This window comes from Cyanistes caeruleus, chromosome 2 (assembly GCF_971803275.1).
Source record: "Cyanistes caeruleus chromosome 2, bCyaCae1.hap1.1, whole genome shotgun sequence".
Classification (NCBI taxonomy): Eukaryota; Metazoa; Chordata; class Aves; order Passeriformes; family Paridae; genus Cyanistes; species Cyanistes caeruleus.
In genome coordinates, this window is record NC_141702.1 from 14,446,439 (window position 1) to 14,461,692 (window position 15,254).

The 15,254-nt window shown below is 36.3% G+C and overlaps 1 protein-coding gene across 5 annotated transcripts in view; it reads left to right on the top strand.

Annotated features, from left to right (window-relative positions):
- ROCK2 (Rho associated coiled-coil containing protein kinase 2) overlaps positions 1–15,254 on the top strand; it is a 94,491-nt gene that overhangs the window by 45,606 nt on the left and 33,631 nt on the right. For all 5 annotated transcript variants that reach the window (XM_023922599.2, XM_086875853.1, XM_023922597.2 and 2 more), the window contains exons 3-5: positions 5,789–5,889; positions 12,051–12,188; positions 14,743–15,003. In XM_023922599.2, coding sequence (XP_023778367.1) covers positions 5,789–5,889; positions 12,051–12,188; positions 14,743–15,003 — 500 coding nt within the window. The remainder of the gene's footprint in view (positions 1–5,788; positions 5,890–12,050; positions 12,189–14,742; positions 15,004–15,254) is intronic.

Consider the following 15,254-nt stretch of genomic DNA (forward strand, 5'->3'; position numbering starts at 1 on the left):
AGCATACTTCTCATGTTCTCCTTTTATTTCTTTGAGGGAGGAAGCATTACCATGTCTGGAGCTGTGCCTTCTAGTTCCTTCTGGTTCTGCAAGGTCTCCAGCAGCTTCTTCTTCACACACCTTTGACCAGACACTATGGATGCACCCCTAATTACTTCAATGTTTCTGTTGTGCTTCCTCTTTGGTTTTGTTCAGCTGTGGTATTTGCAGCACTTCCTGGCTGTACTTCAGTTTAACTTCTGGTTGGACTTCTGCCTAGTACAGCAACTTTTGACTTAATGTACCCATAGCAGCACTCATTGACTAACTGTGTCTGATCTGTGGGGTAAAATTGCACTCCCTTGCAATTTTATTTGTCACATATACGGTCCCCAGAACTGCTTGACGCACTTCTTTTTCTTAAAGAAAATAGCCTGCATATGGACTTTTTTTTTACCTTAAAAGGCAGAAGAGTTTGGGTTTTTCCTTCTTCCCCATCCCTCTTTATTGTCTTAGACAGGTATTTTTTCCATTTCCACAAGCATTTGCAACCTTTGGCCACATTCTTGCTTCCAGCTGTCAGTGACTGATCCAAACACTCTGTCCTTTCAGAAAGTGAAACTTCATTTGCTTAAAAATCATAGTGCCATTTTCAAATAGTAAATCAAAAGCTGTCTTTAAGGATTCTTTGTATCTAGCATTCCTGGTCCTTCCTAAAGAAGAAAACTGAGTCATAGGTAATGGTATTCTCATGTTTTAGGACTTTCTCTCAAATGTCATAATATTTCTATAAGATTCCATTGCATCCTAGGGCTGGGGAGTCCATCTAATACCTTCCTTCAAATATGACATTTTTCTTCTGCTGGGCTTTATGTTGTTACAAATTCATGAGACATGTGCATACAGATATCAAAATCTTCAAACTCATCTGTGTGAAATCTGAAAATTCAGACCATTATAAGAAGACTGCTCTTGGAAGGGTCTCCTGCACCCTGTATTAGATCATGTTATGTGATACATGAGCTAAATCTTACGATCCAGTATGTTGCAATGATGATGTGGCTTCAGGGTTAATCTAAGCTTGCCTTCTTGCACCCCAGTTTTTTGTTTCATGCATTGATTATCTGGTCCATATCCATAAGATTTTATGCCAAAATATACAATCCATCTGTGTAACTGATACCTTTGCAACACTTGCATTCCTATGTGGTATTATTATTAACTGAGATTATTAAATTTTAGTTAAAGGAGTTAGGAGGAGTGACCTCATTGTTCTCTAAAGAGGGAGAAAGTGGAGAGGGAGGTCCTGAGCTCTTCTTCCTGGGATGAAGTGACAAGACATATGGGAATGGTCCAAAGCTGCACCAGGGGAGGTTCAGACAAGACATCATGTGAGGGTGGTCGAACACTGGAACAGGCTTCCTTGAGAGACAGTCAATGCCCTGAGCCTGTCAGTGTTTAAGAGGCATTTAACAATGTTTACCTGTTGGTCAACCCTGAAATAGTCAGACAATTGCAGTGATGGTTACTGTGGGTCCCTTTGAACTGAAAAGGCTATAGTCTGTTCAGTTCTGTTCTGTTCTATTCTACTTTGTTCTGTTCTATTATATTCTATTCTTTTCACAAAGCAAGTAGGATTTCTCCATTCTCAGCAGGGATGATAAAACTAGTAACTCCTCAGTTGGTTGTTTCCTATGTTTTTGGGGATTTGATTGCTTGTTTGCATTATTTAATGCTTGATGAGTTTCACTGGAGCTGTAATAACTTTGTTTATAGTTTCTAACTTCTACAGAAGTATTCCTGTGAATTTCTTCTCAGAAATTGAGTTGCGTAAAACTAGGCACTACTTTTTCAATGTGTATAGATCCCTGCTCATTTCACATATTTGCAAACATTGAAACATGTCAGAAACATTTAAAATAAACTCATGTCATTCCCATGTCTCATGAGATGTGTAACATTGTATTCAAACGTGTAACTGCACATTCTCTGTGACTTAAAGTTTGCTGATATTCTTTCTCTACTGCTGCTTCCTGTGAATTTGTATTTATCCTCCTTGTCTACTGCCAGTGCTTGTGATCTGCAGTTAACTTCCAAACACAGTATTCTCTTCACAATCTGCAAAATTAATTCATATTATTAACAAAAATTATAAACTTGGTGTGGGTGAAACATTGTTTCTTTCCTATGCTTTTGGTCTAGGCTTTCATGATTCAGTATAGAAACAACATCACAATTCTCTCAACTCCTCTTCTTGTTGACACAGGAATTACTTCGGTCATATTAGTACGCTCACTGAATGTAGCAGATCTGTTTACTTTTGAAGATTTTAATTGCTTGTGTCCATACAACTTTACTAGCAGACCATTCTGTCATTGTAACGATAATCTCTCCCCTTCCCTGTCTTTTCCTCAGAAGAAGAAACTTAGAGTTATGTTTTTGTGTTCTGCAGGTTAGGAAGGATCTCTGGAGGGCAACTGGTCTGACTCTCTGCTCAAAGTCAAACCAGTTTTTATGTTATATCAGATTGTTCAGGTTCTTGTGCAGTTGAATTTTGAGAATTACCAAATATGGAGGTTTTTCAATTCCTCTCTACCGTCTGCACCTTTGTCCAGTTCTTATTGTTCTTTTCTTACAAAATAGGATTTCTGGTATTTCATCTTGTCTGGTGACTCTTGTCCTTTCACTTTGTACCCTTTAGAAGTTAAACCTTATTTCAACTTCTGTTGAGGCCTACCATTTATCCATCCCTAACATGAACAATTCCAGTTCTCTCAGCTTCTTTTGAGCATCATGTGAGCATCTTGGTGGTCTTCCATAAAGCTAGGGAATGTCTAGTACTTTTTGTACACTGAGGACCCCAAAGTTAGTCATAATATTCCATATATGGTTTTATAAATGACAGGAGGAAGTCTACTTCCCTCAACCTACTGGCTGTACATTTACCAACACATACTTGCAGAGTCACTGCAAAGGCTCATTCCTCTCTGCTTGGCTTGTTATCCATCAGGGCTGTCAGGTCCTCTTTCTCATGGTGCTTTCTAGCTGGTGAGTGCATCCTATTCTGTTGTGTGGTGCTGTTCCATCCCAGCTACAGAACTCTGCACTTGCTGTTGTTGAACTGTGAACTTCCTGTCAGCTCATTACTCATCCTGTCTGGGTCACCCATAGAAGCCACCCTGCCCTCCAGTGTATCAGCTTTGAACTTAAAACCACTGGCTGTGACTCCAGCAAGTTTTCCACTTGCCAGGTAATTCATCTGTGCAATCCATGTCAGCCTGATTTGGCTACAAAGATAATTTGAGGTGCTGTGTTGGAAATCATGCAACAGCCAAGGAAATGTACTGCTCTCCTTTTGTCCACTAAGACAGACATCTTGTTATTGAAGGAAATCAGGTTAGTCAAGCACAATTTATCTTTTTTAGATCTATTCTGGCTGTTCCTATCCTTCCATGGGCATCATGTACTTGGAAATGGATACCTGAAGGATTTTTCTCCATGACTATCTTGGGCAGTGTGGTCAGGCTGCTGTTCCACCCTGTAGCCCCCTTGCTGTCTTTTTAGAACATGGACATGACATTTGCACTTTATCACATTTCCAAGTTGCCATGACCTTTCAAAGGTGATAGAGAACAGCCTGGTAATGGTTTTGATTGGATTTTTCAGGCCACTTGGATCTATCCTGTATTATCTCAAGACCTGGTATATGCCAAGTCTGCTTCACTGGTCTTTACCTCATAACTTCCCCTACTATGATATTGTGCTGCCCCACACTGCTGTTGGCTTCAAGGAGCTGGGAGGCCTCTGAGCAGGGCTTGAGGGTGAAGTGAAGCAAAAACAGGCATTGACTGCCTTGATCTTCTCCAGGTCCCTGGTACTAGATCACCTCCCTCACTGAGAGCAGTGGGACCACATTTGCCTCATTCTTTCTTTTATGGCCACTGTATTTATAGTGTCTCTTTTTTCTCTTAATATAGTCCTGGCTAGTTTCAGTTCCAGCTGATCCTGGCTTTCCTAATTCCATCTTTTCTTGTTTGAGAGGTTCCTGCTGGGTAACCTAACTCAGTGTCCATGTTCCAAACCTTTACCTTTTGTGCTTGAGTTGAGGCAAAAGTTGTCCATTTAGGCTGACTGGCTCCTTGACATTCCTGCTCAATTTCTAGCTAGCCAGAACATACTGTTCTTGTGCTATGAACATGTCATCTCTGAAGATCAGCCCACTCCTCTGCCCTTCACAGCAGCTTTTCACAGGATCCTGCCACCAAGTTTTCTAAACAAGCCACAGTCGGTTCTCCTGAAGTCCAAAGTCTGCTATTTTCCTACTTCAGGTCTGTTTGAGTTTTAAATTCCACCTTACAATCTCATAGTTTCTTTTGCCAAGTCTGCCACAGACTTTGTCTTCTTGAGCCAGTTCATTCTTGTTTGTGAGTAATAAATCAGAGTGCCTCCCTGTTTTGGCTTATTGCTTGTTTGGAAGAAAAGAAGTGATGGTCAGGCATCTCCTGGATTGCTTGTAGCCTGCCAAGCTGCTCTTCATGAATATGTAGGAATGGTTAAGCTATTTACTAGATGTTCTTATCATTAACTCCCTTAGACCATGTCATCTTTAATGTCATACTGGATTAACTGTATTTCTGATTCTTTTTTCCCCCTGTATTCAGATCTGACATCCTCTTTAATGCCTTTCTAGGGTTAAAATTCCATGGTATTTGTCCCTAAACAGGGCTCTCACAAGATAAACCTCTACCCCTCTCTGAATATAAGCATCCACAGCCTTTCATACAATTTCAAGCTCTTTCCTGGTAGAGTTCTTGCTTCAGCCACCTGTTTTGCTTTTTGTTCTTCCTCAAGCATGTGTAGGGGCTTGTCATGCCTCAGATTACCTTTAGTATTATGGATTCCATTCACCAATTCCATTATCTTTTGTTCTTGTAATAAGAATAGATTTTTAAAAAGTGTTTAGATAGGAATATATTCATAGCATGTTTCATTTACAAAATTAAGGAGTCTAGGACCTTGTGTGTTTTTAGAACTTGTCAGAAATGAGAATTTCACTGTTTTCCCTTTTACAGATTCTTACAACTGCCAGTAAGACACATACTGACAGGCAGTGCTTATCTGCAGAACGCTGAACAGAGCATTGTAGACATCATTTTAAAAGGTGTAGAGCTTTGGTGAATACCAAAAAAATGTGGTGAATACCAAAAAAAGCACTTTGAGATGGCCAGCAGTTACAGACATGTAAACTTAATCAATGTTTCGTATGGAATGGATGAGTGGATGTGCCAGATGTTTGTGTGAGCTGCAGTTGTACATGAAGGTCACCCAGTCACATTCCTCGCCTTGTGAGTGCTGTTGAACCCTCCAGGTGTGTAGGAGCAGGTTGCACCTGCAGTGCTTCTTGCACACCACGTGCTCCACCTCAGCACTCAGTGGAGTGTCAGTGGATCCTGGGAGTGCAGCGGGTAGAAGGAATGATTGAAAATTCCCGATAGGCATCTCTGTCTCTCTTCATTCATTCTTCATTACCAGAGTCTTCCCATAAGCCTGTGAGTGATTATCAGAGGTGTGAAATGAGAGTCAGCAAAAGATGAAAGATATTTCAGTAGTTACAGCTAAAGGTAGAGGGTTAATGGTTTCCAAAGAATGATGAAAGGGTATATTAATAGTGACTACAGATTTCAAGAATTAGAAAGAAGGTTCTAAACATTTGAATAAAAGTAGCTTATTTTTCCACTAAATTAATAGCTAAAATCCTTGTATTCTGCTAATATATGCGTTATCACAACTTCTTTTTGATTTGTTTTAGATGAGAAGATTGTGGAAAAAATCCGAGCTTTACAAATGAAAGCTGAAGACTACGATGTTGTTAAGGTGATTGGAAGAGGGGCTTTTGGAGAAGTGCAGCTGGTAAGAATGTAATGATTTAATATTTAGACAGATTAACAGCTTTAGCCAAAACCATCCTCAGTCTTCGTGTTTTATATGTAAAAAGTCATTCTTAAAAATAACAAGTGTAATTTTCATTGTATTGAGAGATTGTTTCTGTGCATAGTAAACAGAAAATCTGAGTTTAAAATATGATGGATAGGAAGGGAAAAACTCAGAAATGTTTTCTATCCTTTGATCAAAATCAAAAAGGCAATTCCTGGCAATTCTAAGTCTTTTTGGCCACAAGTGTCACTGTATAATAATATCTGAAACCTTCTAAAAAGAGCAGGCAAACACTGCAACAAAAGATTTTTGTTTTGTTCTTATAATTGTGATGCTTGCGTTGTATTTTAAGTGACGTGACACAGGATTTTTAAAAGATTCTTTCTTAACATTGTCTCCTTGACATTGTATGCAATATAATACCTAAAGTATGAATGGGTTTATTTTTAAAATTTCTATTGCTGAGAAATTCTGTTATTAAAAAAAGATAATCAAACTACAAAAGGTAACTTGGTGTATCACATGTAGTCTGATTTTAATTTAATTTTGATTTTTCCGGGACTTCCAAGTCCTACTCTGATACATGGCACAAAAATGTGAGCATATGTATAAGGTGGATTGATATGTCAGTTTTGAAATAAGCATTGGATGTAAATGCCAGATAGAATATAGAATGCAAACATTAGGGACAAGTTATCATGAGCTAGCAGATAACTCTGCACCAGCTGCTCCATGGTGATGTTCTGTGTGAGTATTTTTAGAGGAAGAGAGATGTGAAGCAAGTCAATAGAAGGGAAGCAAATAATTTTTTGCAATTGAAGCTTGTTATCTTGTTACCATGAGGAAACAAAAATTACCCTTTTTACAAGTACTTTTGCTCATATTTGTTGACCTGGAACTGGCATTTTACTGCTCTGTGGTAATTTTGCACTAGGAAGCTGGGAAAATCATAGTGTCTTGTAATGTATAACCATTCTGGAAAATACAAAGATATGCTGGAGTTTTGTTGAGGAATGTGGTAAGATCTAGGCTGTTAAGGGCTTAGAGGAGGTACACAATGTATAATGTCAATAAATTTGTGATCAATTTATGAAATTCATTGTATTTTCCATATTAGTTTTGCTGAAATTCGTTGGAACTGGAAAAAAACCCCTTTGACTAGCCTAATATTATTTGCATGACTCATGGGCAATTTACAAGTTTAGATGTGATTAGTATGTCAGACAGCAACATCTAATAAGCAATTTTTATTCATCTACGTAATTTTTTAAGACCAAGTCTAGTAATTTGAGAATGTAGCACCCTCTTCCCTATTTCTGTAAGTGTCATTTACACTTTGTTTTGTCTAGAGTAGAGCATTTCCAAAAATCCTCATTTTCTAGCAGGATTTTAAAGAATTATTATGTATACTTACATAATTTTATAGCCTTGTAGGCAAGAAATTAAAAACAAACCCGAATCTTCAGCAGAACTTTCTTATGAATGGGCTGCTGCAGTGTGTTTGTAGGAAAGCAGTCTACTCCATGTCTTTTCAATGACAGTCACATCAAATGGTTTATTTTAAAGTCTTCTATTAGACATTTGTATCTTTACATTAATGCACATTGAGCAGTGAATAGAGACACTCCTTACATACTGGCATGTGAAGTCAATGAAAAATCAAGTTGTAAGGATCAGAGTTCCTTGTCCACTTGTTGAAGGGGTAGAAGATGAAAAAAAAGCAAGTCCCAATAACAGAAGTTATGTGCCATTTTTAGATGTCAAACTCATATATTTCCTGGAAGCACACAAGAGAATTGTATTTTTGAGGTGCTTCAAAAATGAAAAAACATTGTTTTCATATGTGTATTTCTTAAGAACAGAAAGGTTTTACTAAATTATTTTTATTTTCTTTTTAACATTTCATTTCAAATAGAAAGTCCTGATTGGTTCTGGAAACTCTTTTTCTTAACTCACCGTGTCATACACAATATAAATTTTTAAGAAGAGATAATTTTTCATAGCGTACATACTGTGGTTGGGTACTTTGAGGGATCTGAAGACAAACTTTATTTTTCATTTGTCCAACCATTAAAATGTAATGACAAAATGTCTAGTAACCTGGTCATTCAATAATGGGGGTTGGGTTGCATTGTTGTCATAGGTTTTAATAAGCCCTTCCAAAAATGCAAGAATCCTTGGTATTGGAAAGAAACTCCTGTGTGTTCATATAGAGGTCTTCTGTACTTCATGTCAATTTAAACAAACACTTTTTCTGAAGAGTAAAAGTACAGATAGAAATCATAATGTTAGGCAGTCATACAGCTGAAAAGCAGTGAGCTAGCAAATGCAACTGCAGATCTGAACTAATATTAGCTGGTGATGTGGACATACATACCTCAGTTTTTTGCCTCACAAGGTATGGTATAAGTTTAAACTATTGAGCTAAGCTCTATCTATTCCTACTCCATTCAAAATGTTAACACCACTGTTGCAGATGATGGATTTGCGGTAATGAAAATATTTTGTAACACTTTCTGTGATCAAAATAGAAATTTGCTTCAGTGGGGATTAAGTAAAGAAAGAACCATAAATAAAACATGATTAAGTACATGAGTTAAATTAATGAATATTGTGTTATTAGTATGTGTTATTGTGCATAGGAATTGTAGCACAAATATTTAATATATGTTTCTAATGATTATATTAGTATGCTCATTTTTTTGGCTTGTAATGTTTGCAGCATAAATTAGTCAGCTATGACCTCTTTCATTTAATTTTGTTTTCCCTTAGTCTTCTGCTCCAGTATAGCATTTTCTTGCTAAAGTTATGTGAAGCAATCAGCTTTCCAGATTCTGTCAAGAAAGTGAAACACATTCTCTACCATTGTGTCTTACAGCTAGATTTTTTTTTTAAAAGGGCTTGATTTTTCCTCTTCTTCTCCCCTCCAAAAAATTTAAAAAATAGTCAAGTAAGGAGAGATCAGATGACTCTGGTCTGAGCATCTGACTGTGGTGGAGGAACAATTTCCTTATAAATTCAGAAGTATTAAACTCTACATTTGTGCTCTGGTCTCCGGTTTTACTCAATCTGTAGTGATGGGGAAAGCGAAGAAAATGATTGCCAGCCACCAGATCACTTCTTTTCTTACACAGTGCTGTGAATAAAAGTGACTGGTGTCTAGGGCAGACAGAAAAATTGAATTATGGTGCTTAATATGTTACTTCTGGTTTATGCAGAAACAGTTATTTATGAACACACATCCTGAGTTGTTCTTGTTTGTTTGCACTTGTGGAAAATCAGCTTGGTTTGAAATTGAAACTTAACTTTAGTTCCTTCTCCCAGGTCTAGCCATGAGGGACTGTAATGTTGCAGTGGCACAGCAGACTGACCTGCTCATGTATTGGGAGAGAAAACTAAAGCAAAGTTAACACTTCCTTGTGTTTGGGTGCTAGAGGATGGTCTGGGTGACAGTCTTTGCTGTCTGTTTTCTTAGTGTTGCAAACCAGTGATTGTTATGGCCTGCATAAACAGATGCTGGTTTATTTTTCTTCATTAAGTGCTTTGTTTATTAGGATTAATTCCCCATCCACTGCTGATGTACTGGAACTCCGTTGTAAAATAGATAAAGCTTTCATATAAAGATAAATATTTTATTAACTGAAAATTTGTCAGGTTATGAACTTTGATACCCTATCTGTAGTAATTTCTTATTGTAGTCATATCTTATGGCTTTATTAATTATTTTAGGATACCTGCAATTACTTCAAGCCTTATAGTTCATTACAAAACTCCACTCTGAGATGGTAATTTTTTCCAAAATCATAAAAAGGCCAGTACTATTATCAATACTGTGTACTAAATCTGATAACTTCAAATGGATGTGTTATTTTCTTTGCCTACAGATTGTCTTCCCATGTAAATTCCCATGGGAAAATTATGGATACATTTTGTTTATTGAAAGTGTTAGATTGTTGAAACAGAGTAGAGTGAAATTCTTTTTTCTTAATGTATTTTCATGAGTTAAACAAGGCCATGTTACTCAGTGCTAATGGCATGAGGGGATTTTCCTACCTATTTTGAGTATTACTCTGGTGAGCTGCAGTTTAAATTTGGCAGTTCATTTTAACAGCTGGAAGAAATTGAAACATCATGACAGTTTAATACATGAATAATCTGCTGTATGAGCCAATATCTGTATGTACAAATATAGCTCTGAGTAAAGAGCACAGTGACTAGCAGCTCAAAAGGCTGTCTCCAGGGGCCATGGTGCTGATAGAAGAAGGAATGTCAGCGGTAGGTCTGCTCACCTGCAAGGTGTGCCAAGACACACCTAGTCTCTGGGTGTGCCAGTGCTCTTGTTATTGCTTTGATTTTGTACAGAGAAAGAGCCTGTCTTGAGATTTTCTCAATAAATCATTTAGCCAATAACCTATTGGCACTATTTAAAGAGGTTTACAAACTGATTTTGGGCCCTCCACCCCTCTTTTCTTTGCCTCTCCTGTGCATGAGCTTCCTTCAGGCTGTGCTGACTTTGAAGAATTTTTTCCCCCCTAGTCATGGGAGACAGTTGTTTTTCTAAATGCAGGCAACTACTCTAACTGCACCTAGACAAAAGTACACAGCAATTTAAGGAATTGTAAACTACTAAATACATTGCAGAGCTTCAGTGTGAAATTTCACAGAAAATGCGTCTTCAGTTAAACAATATCTTTTTGACATTTCTGGTCTTTGTGTTTCTTCTGGGTTTGGGCAGGATTACAAAAGCTCTACTTAGGGGAGTGTAGTTTGTGGTGTACCACCAAGTCTTTGTAAATAATCCCATGTGGGATTAGTAAATGGGAAGAAGAGCATTTTCAAAATACTGTTTTAGGACACCTTCAGTATCTGACTAATTAATGTCCTAAAATATGCTTATAGAGTTATTAATGCATATAGATACCATGCTTCTGTTCTGGTGTTAGGCTGGAGGTTTTTTGATCTAATTGTAGAGAAGGTTGTTTGTTAAACTATGCAAGATATTACTAATGAAACCTTTGCATCTATAACTGAGGCAAAAAGCCCCAATTTCAAGAACAGCAACTCCTTAAATAATCCTCTTTCTGTTCATCTTCTTGCTTTATCCCAGACTACCCCTTCCACCTAATGCTTCTTCTATCCCTTCAGCAGTATTAATTTTTACAGCTCCTCAGGAGCAGGAGACTGATGCTCCCACATCTATAGACCAAAATAGGTGCCTCTCAGAAGCTTTGTTCTGCAGATGTCATGGACCTGCATCTACATCTGTTCAGAAAATCCTGTTAAACATTCTTTCAAGTAACATAATTAAAGTCACATTTTGTGCAAAACTAACAAGTTAGGAGATCTGCTTTATTTACTAGATGTGAGAGGTTTTAAATGCACCAGAAAATTATAACTTTAGTTTCTGGTGCATTTCATAATTTTCATGAATCAATTTCACAAACTAGTCCACTGAATTTTTTATTTTAACAGGGAAAAAAATACACAGAAACTTAAGGTCCTAATGACTCAGACTTCTTACAGCTAAATACTTCTCACCTTGATTTCTTTAAGAAACACTCAAAAATGTTAAAAACCTGCTCCTTTAATAGCTTTTTCATAAAATAGAATGTCTCATGACTAATTAGCTGAGTAATGACTGCAGTGTTCAATTTAAGGATTTGGCTTTATGTCTGAATTCAGATGAAGTTTTCATATTTTGTAAAAAAAGCTTTAATTGCAGTTTTCCAACAAGATACATTGTATTAATTTTGCAACATTTAAAGTGAATTTAAGAACTGTTTTGGAAAAGAAGTAGGAGCAATCATGTTTTGGTGTAAAATAAAAATTGGCAGAGGCTGAAGCAGACTGCTGGCCCAGTTTCTAACTTGAATGAATTCAATGGCACAATGTTCAGAATAAGAAAATAAAAGCAGAGTTATAGGTTATTTCCTGCTATGATGAGTTTTTTTGAGCAACTGTTAAACTTTTCTTTTTAGGTTAGTACTCAAATCCTTACTGCGTAGAAATTGGGTGTATGAATAGCTGGAGGTATCGCATTCCAGAAAGCAGTTTGCACATAGCAGAAACATACTATGATGGTACTCTGGTTTTTAACAAGGCATTTTAAAATTGTTGATTCCCTTCTTTACCAACAGGTTCGCCATAAAATGACACAGAAGGTTTATGCAATGAAGCTACTTAGTAAATTTGAAATGATCAAGAGATCAGATTCGGCCTTTTTCTGGGAAGAAAGAGATATCATGGCCTTTGCCAACAGCCCATGGGTGGTTCAGGTAAGGAAGATGTGTACAATAACATGTAAATAATAACAGCAACAGCAATAGTAATGATGCTGATGCCATAAATACTTCGCAGGCTTGAGCTGGTTTTGACTTCACTTTGAAACTCAAATCCAGGTTTAGGTTCAGATTTTTACTTCTAAAAATACATTTTTACAGAAATTTCACTAAGTTTTGTATATTTGGCTGTGTTAAAAAATAGATTAATTTGCATTTTAGTCACTACAAATGCATCATAACATAAATAGATTTTTTTAAATGCCTACATAATTATTTGGAATAATAGGGAAGTTATCCAACTGTGAAACATTCTCTATAGGAATATAGAAACAAATGCGACTGGTATTCATTGTCTTTCCTCGTGATACAGTTAGTTGATCACAGGCAATTGGTATTAAGAGTGCTTTTAAATAGTGGCTGTCTTTTCAGCTACAGTTTGATATATGGATGAGTGTTCAGTGCTGGTTCTCCTACAAGACAAGGAGCTGTAGCAGTGGTTTCCTTGAAACCATCTTCTCATAGTGGTCAGTTCTGAGCATCAGCACTCAACATATCCAAGTAGCAGGGAGCTGACTTCTTCATCTGGTGTTGAACACCATCACTCGCAGCTGTCTCTTGACGAGTGTCATCAGGATATTGTAATGTGAATTATGCCTTTGGGAACAATCAGTACTGATTATTGCCATTTGTTGTAACTGGTAAATTGCACCAATTAGCAAAAGGAGTAGTGAAAGCTTGTGCTTGGAGAAATCCTTACATTTTAAATACTTAATTTAAATTCTCTCATATATATTGCCATGTATATTTAATAAGACTGGATTTAAGATTTCCATATATTTTTCATAATGCATTACCTCAGGTATACAAAGATGTTTTGCTCCTTGAGCGTGTTCTGTGCTCTTGCCTATATTCAGCAGAAATACTTAAACAAATAGATGATTTTTTTTATTTAGTTCTTTGTTCTAGCAACAATTGTCAGGAACTATTTTTCACATGCAGTTGAAAGTGATGAGAAATTCATGACATGGATTTTCAAAGGAAACTGTCAGAAGCAGGATATAAATGTGTGTCTGCATTTGTAAATAGCAAATGAACTAAAGTGTAGTTGCAATTGTGCCTTCTATGATTAAGTGTATTAGTGTGATATATTTAGGTGATATTTCCAGTGGGGTAGGACATTGAGCTGGTTTGAAGAAAATGTAGGTCCTGTTCTGATCTAGAAACTGAGACAGATCACACTGCTTCTCTCTGTCTAGTATTTATGTGAAAAACAAATGCAACAAGATCCCTGGATAGTTTTATTTTTTGTTTTGTTTTTTTTTTTATGAAGTCGCTTGAGGGCAATAACAAAGTGCTATACAAAGACATAGTGCTTTTATTTATTATTCTATTAATATCTCTACATGTGACAAATTAGATAATTCTATTAATATCTACATGTGACAAAAAAGAGATTATTTTGAATCTTCATTTGGATTTTATTGACCCAATGTATTATTGTACTATATATTGCATGTATTATCCATTTGTGCAAACAACTACAGTGCAACATATATGTATTCAAATAAATATTTGTAATCAAGGGCTTCTGACACTAGTTATACAAATAATTTTAATCTGAAAGTCAAATCACCATAGTAACATACCTGCCTATCGTGGTTCCTTATCCTCCACAGTCTCCCTGATTCTGACTTGGTCCTTTCCACACATCCTATTTTTCAATTGCCTTTTAATTTTGTGTATGTAATTTAAAGATGTGAACAATTTTAGTTCTTAAGGTAAGTCAGTATTCTCTGAAAAATAAGGAGAAAATTTCAGAGACTTTTTCAGAGCAGTCATTGAACATTTGATGATAATACTTTTGCCAGACTGGTGATCACCAAGTGGAATCTCCAAAACTTTAGCACTCTCGGTCTGAAATACATTTAAAAGAGACTGAACTTACTTTCATTATCATGCCAGTAGGAAACACCCACCACAACTTATACCAGACCAGTATTTTATTGTTAAGGACAGTTTCTTTGTATTGTGTTATAGTTGTCTTCAGAAACATTTTGTTTTTATTTCTTATTTCAATATGTGTTGTTTTAGACAAAGCCAGCAGTGACTTCACAAAAATGTACAGAGATAAGAAATTTATAATATAGCAAATTTGGAAACAGTATGAGATGCTGCCCTCTCTTGAGCTATTTTCAAATCAGAACATGTTGCCCCCTGTCACAGATTTGATACTTTTTGCATTTTGACTCAGTGATACTTCTTAATGCCAAGAAATGGAGATGGATGATAGATAGACAGACAGATAGATGCCTATAATCAGGAAATACTTTTTACTTTCTCAAAAATTATAATGAGGGGTTCTGAAGTTCAGTAAATTCCAAGGTACTCCCATAATTAATAGAAAAATGTATCTTTCATGCATATTAAAAGTAATCTTGAAAACATATTCTCAGGTTTAATGAAACTTCAAGATAAAGGGCTTTATTAATTTCCCTAGCTGTCTGAAAAGTAATTTCATTTTTTTCCTTTCCTTTTTTTAATGTTGCAGCTATTTTGTGCCTTTCAAGATGACAAATATTTGTACATGGTAATGGAATACATGCCAGGTGGAGATCTTGTAAACCTTATGAGCAATTATGATGTGCCTGAGAAATGGGCCAAGTTCTACACAGCTGAAGTTGTTCTTGCTCTTGATGCAATTCACTCCATGGGCTTGATACACAGAGATGTGAAGCCTGACAATATGCTTTTAGATAAGTATGGGCATCTGAAGCTGGCAGATTTTGGCACTTGCATGAAAATGGATGAAGTAAGTATGCAACTGAATAATTTACCATCTGTTAAACTGTAATTCTTAATTACATCTATATCTAACGTTACTTTCTTATGAAGTATAATACCCAAAGGAATATTCATCAAATGATCTACTTGAGTAGAAAGCTGTTTCTTGTTTCCTACTTTTAAATATAAGAGTATTTTAAATAGTGTAACCTTTTCTGTTATAAACTGTTCTATCACACGGAAGAAGGATGTAAACTTACTCTTTGCTATTTATGAAAG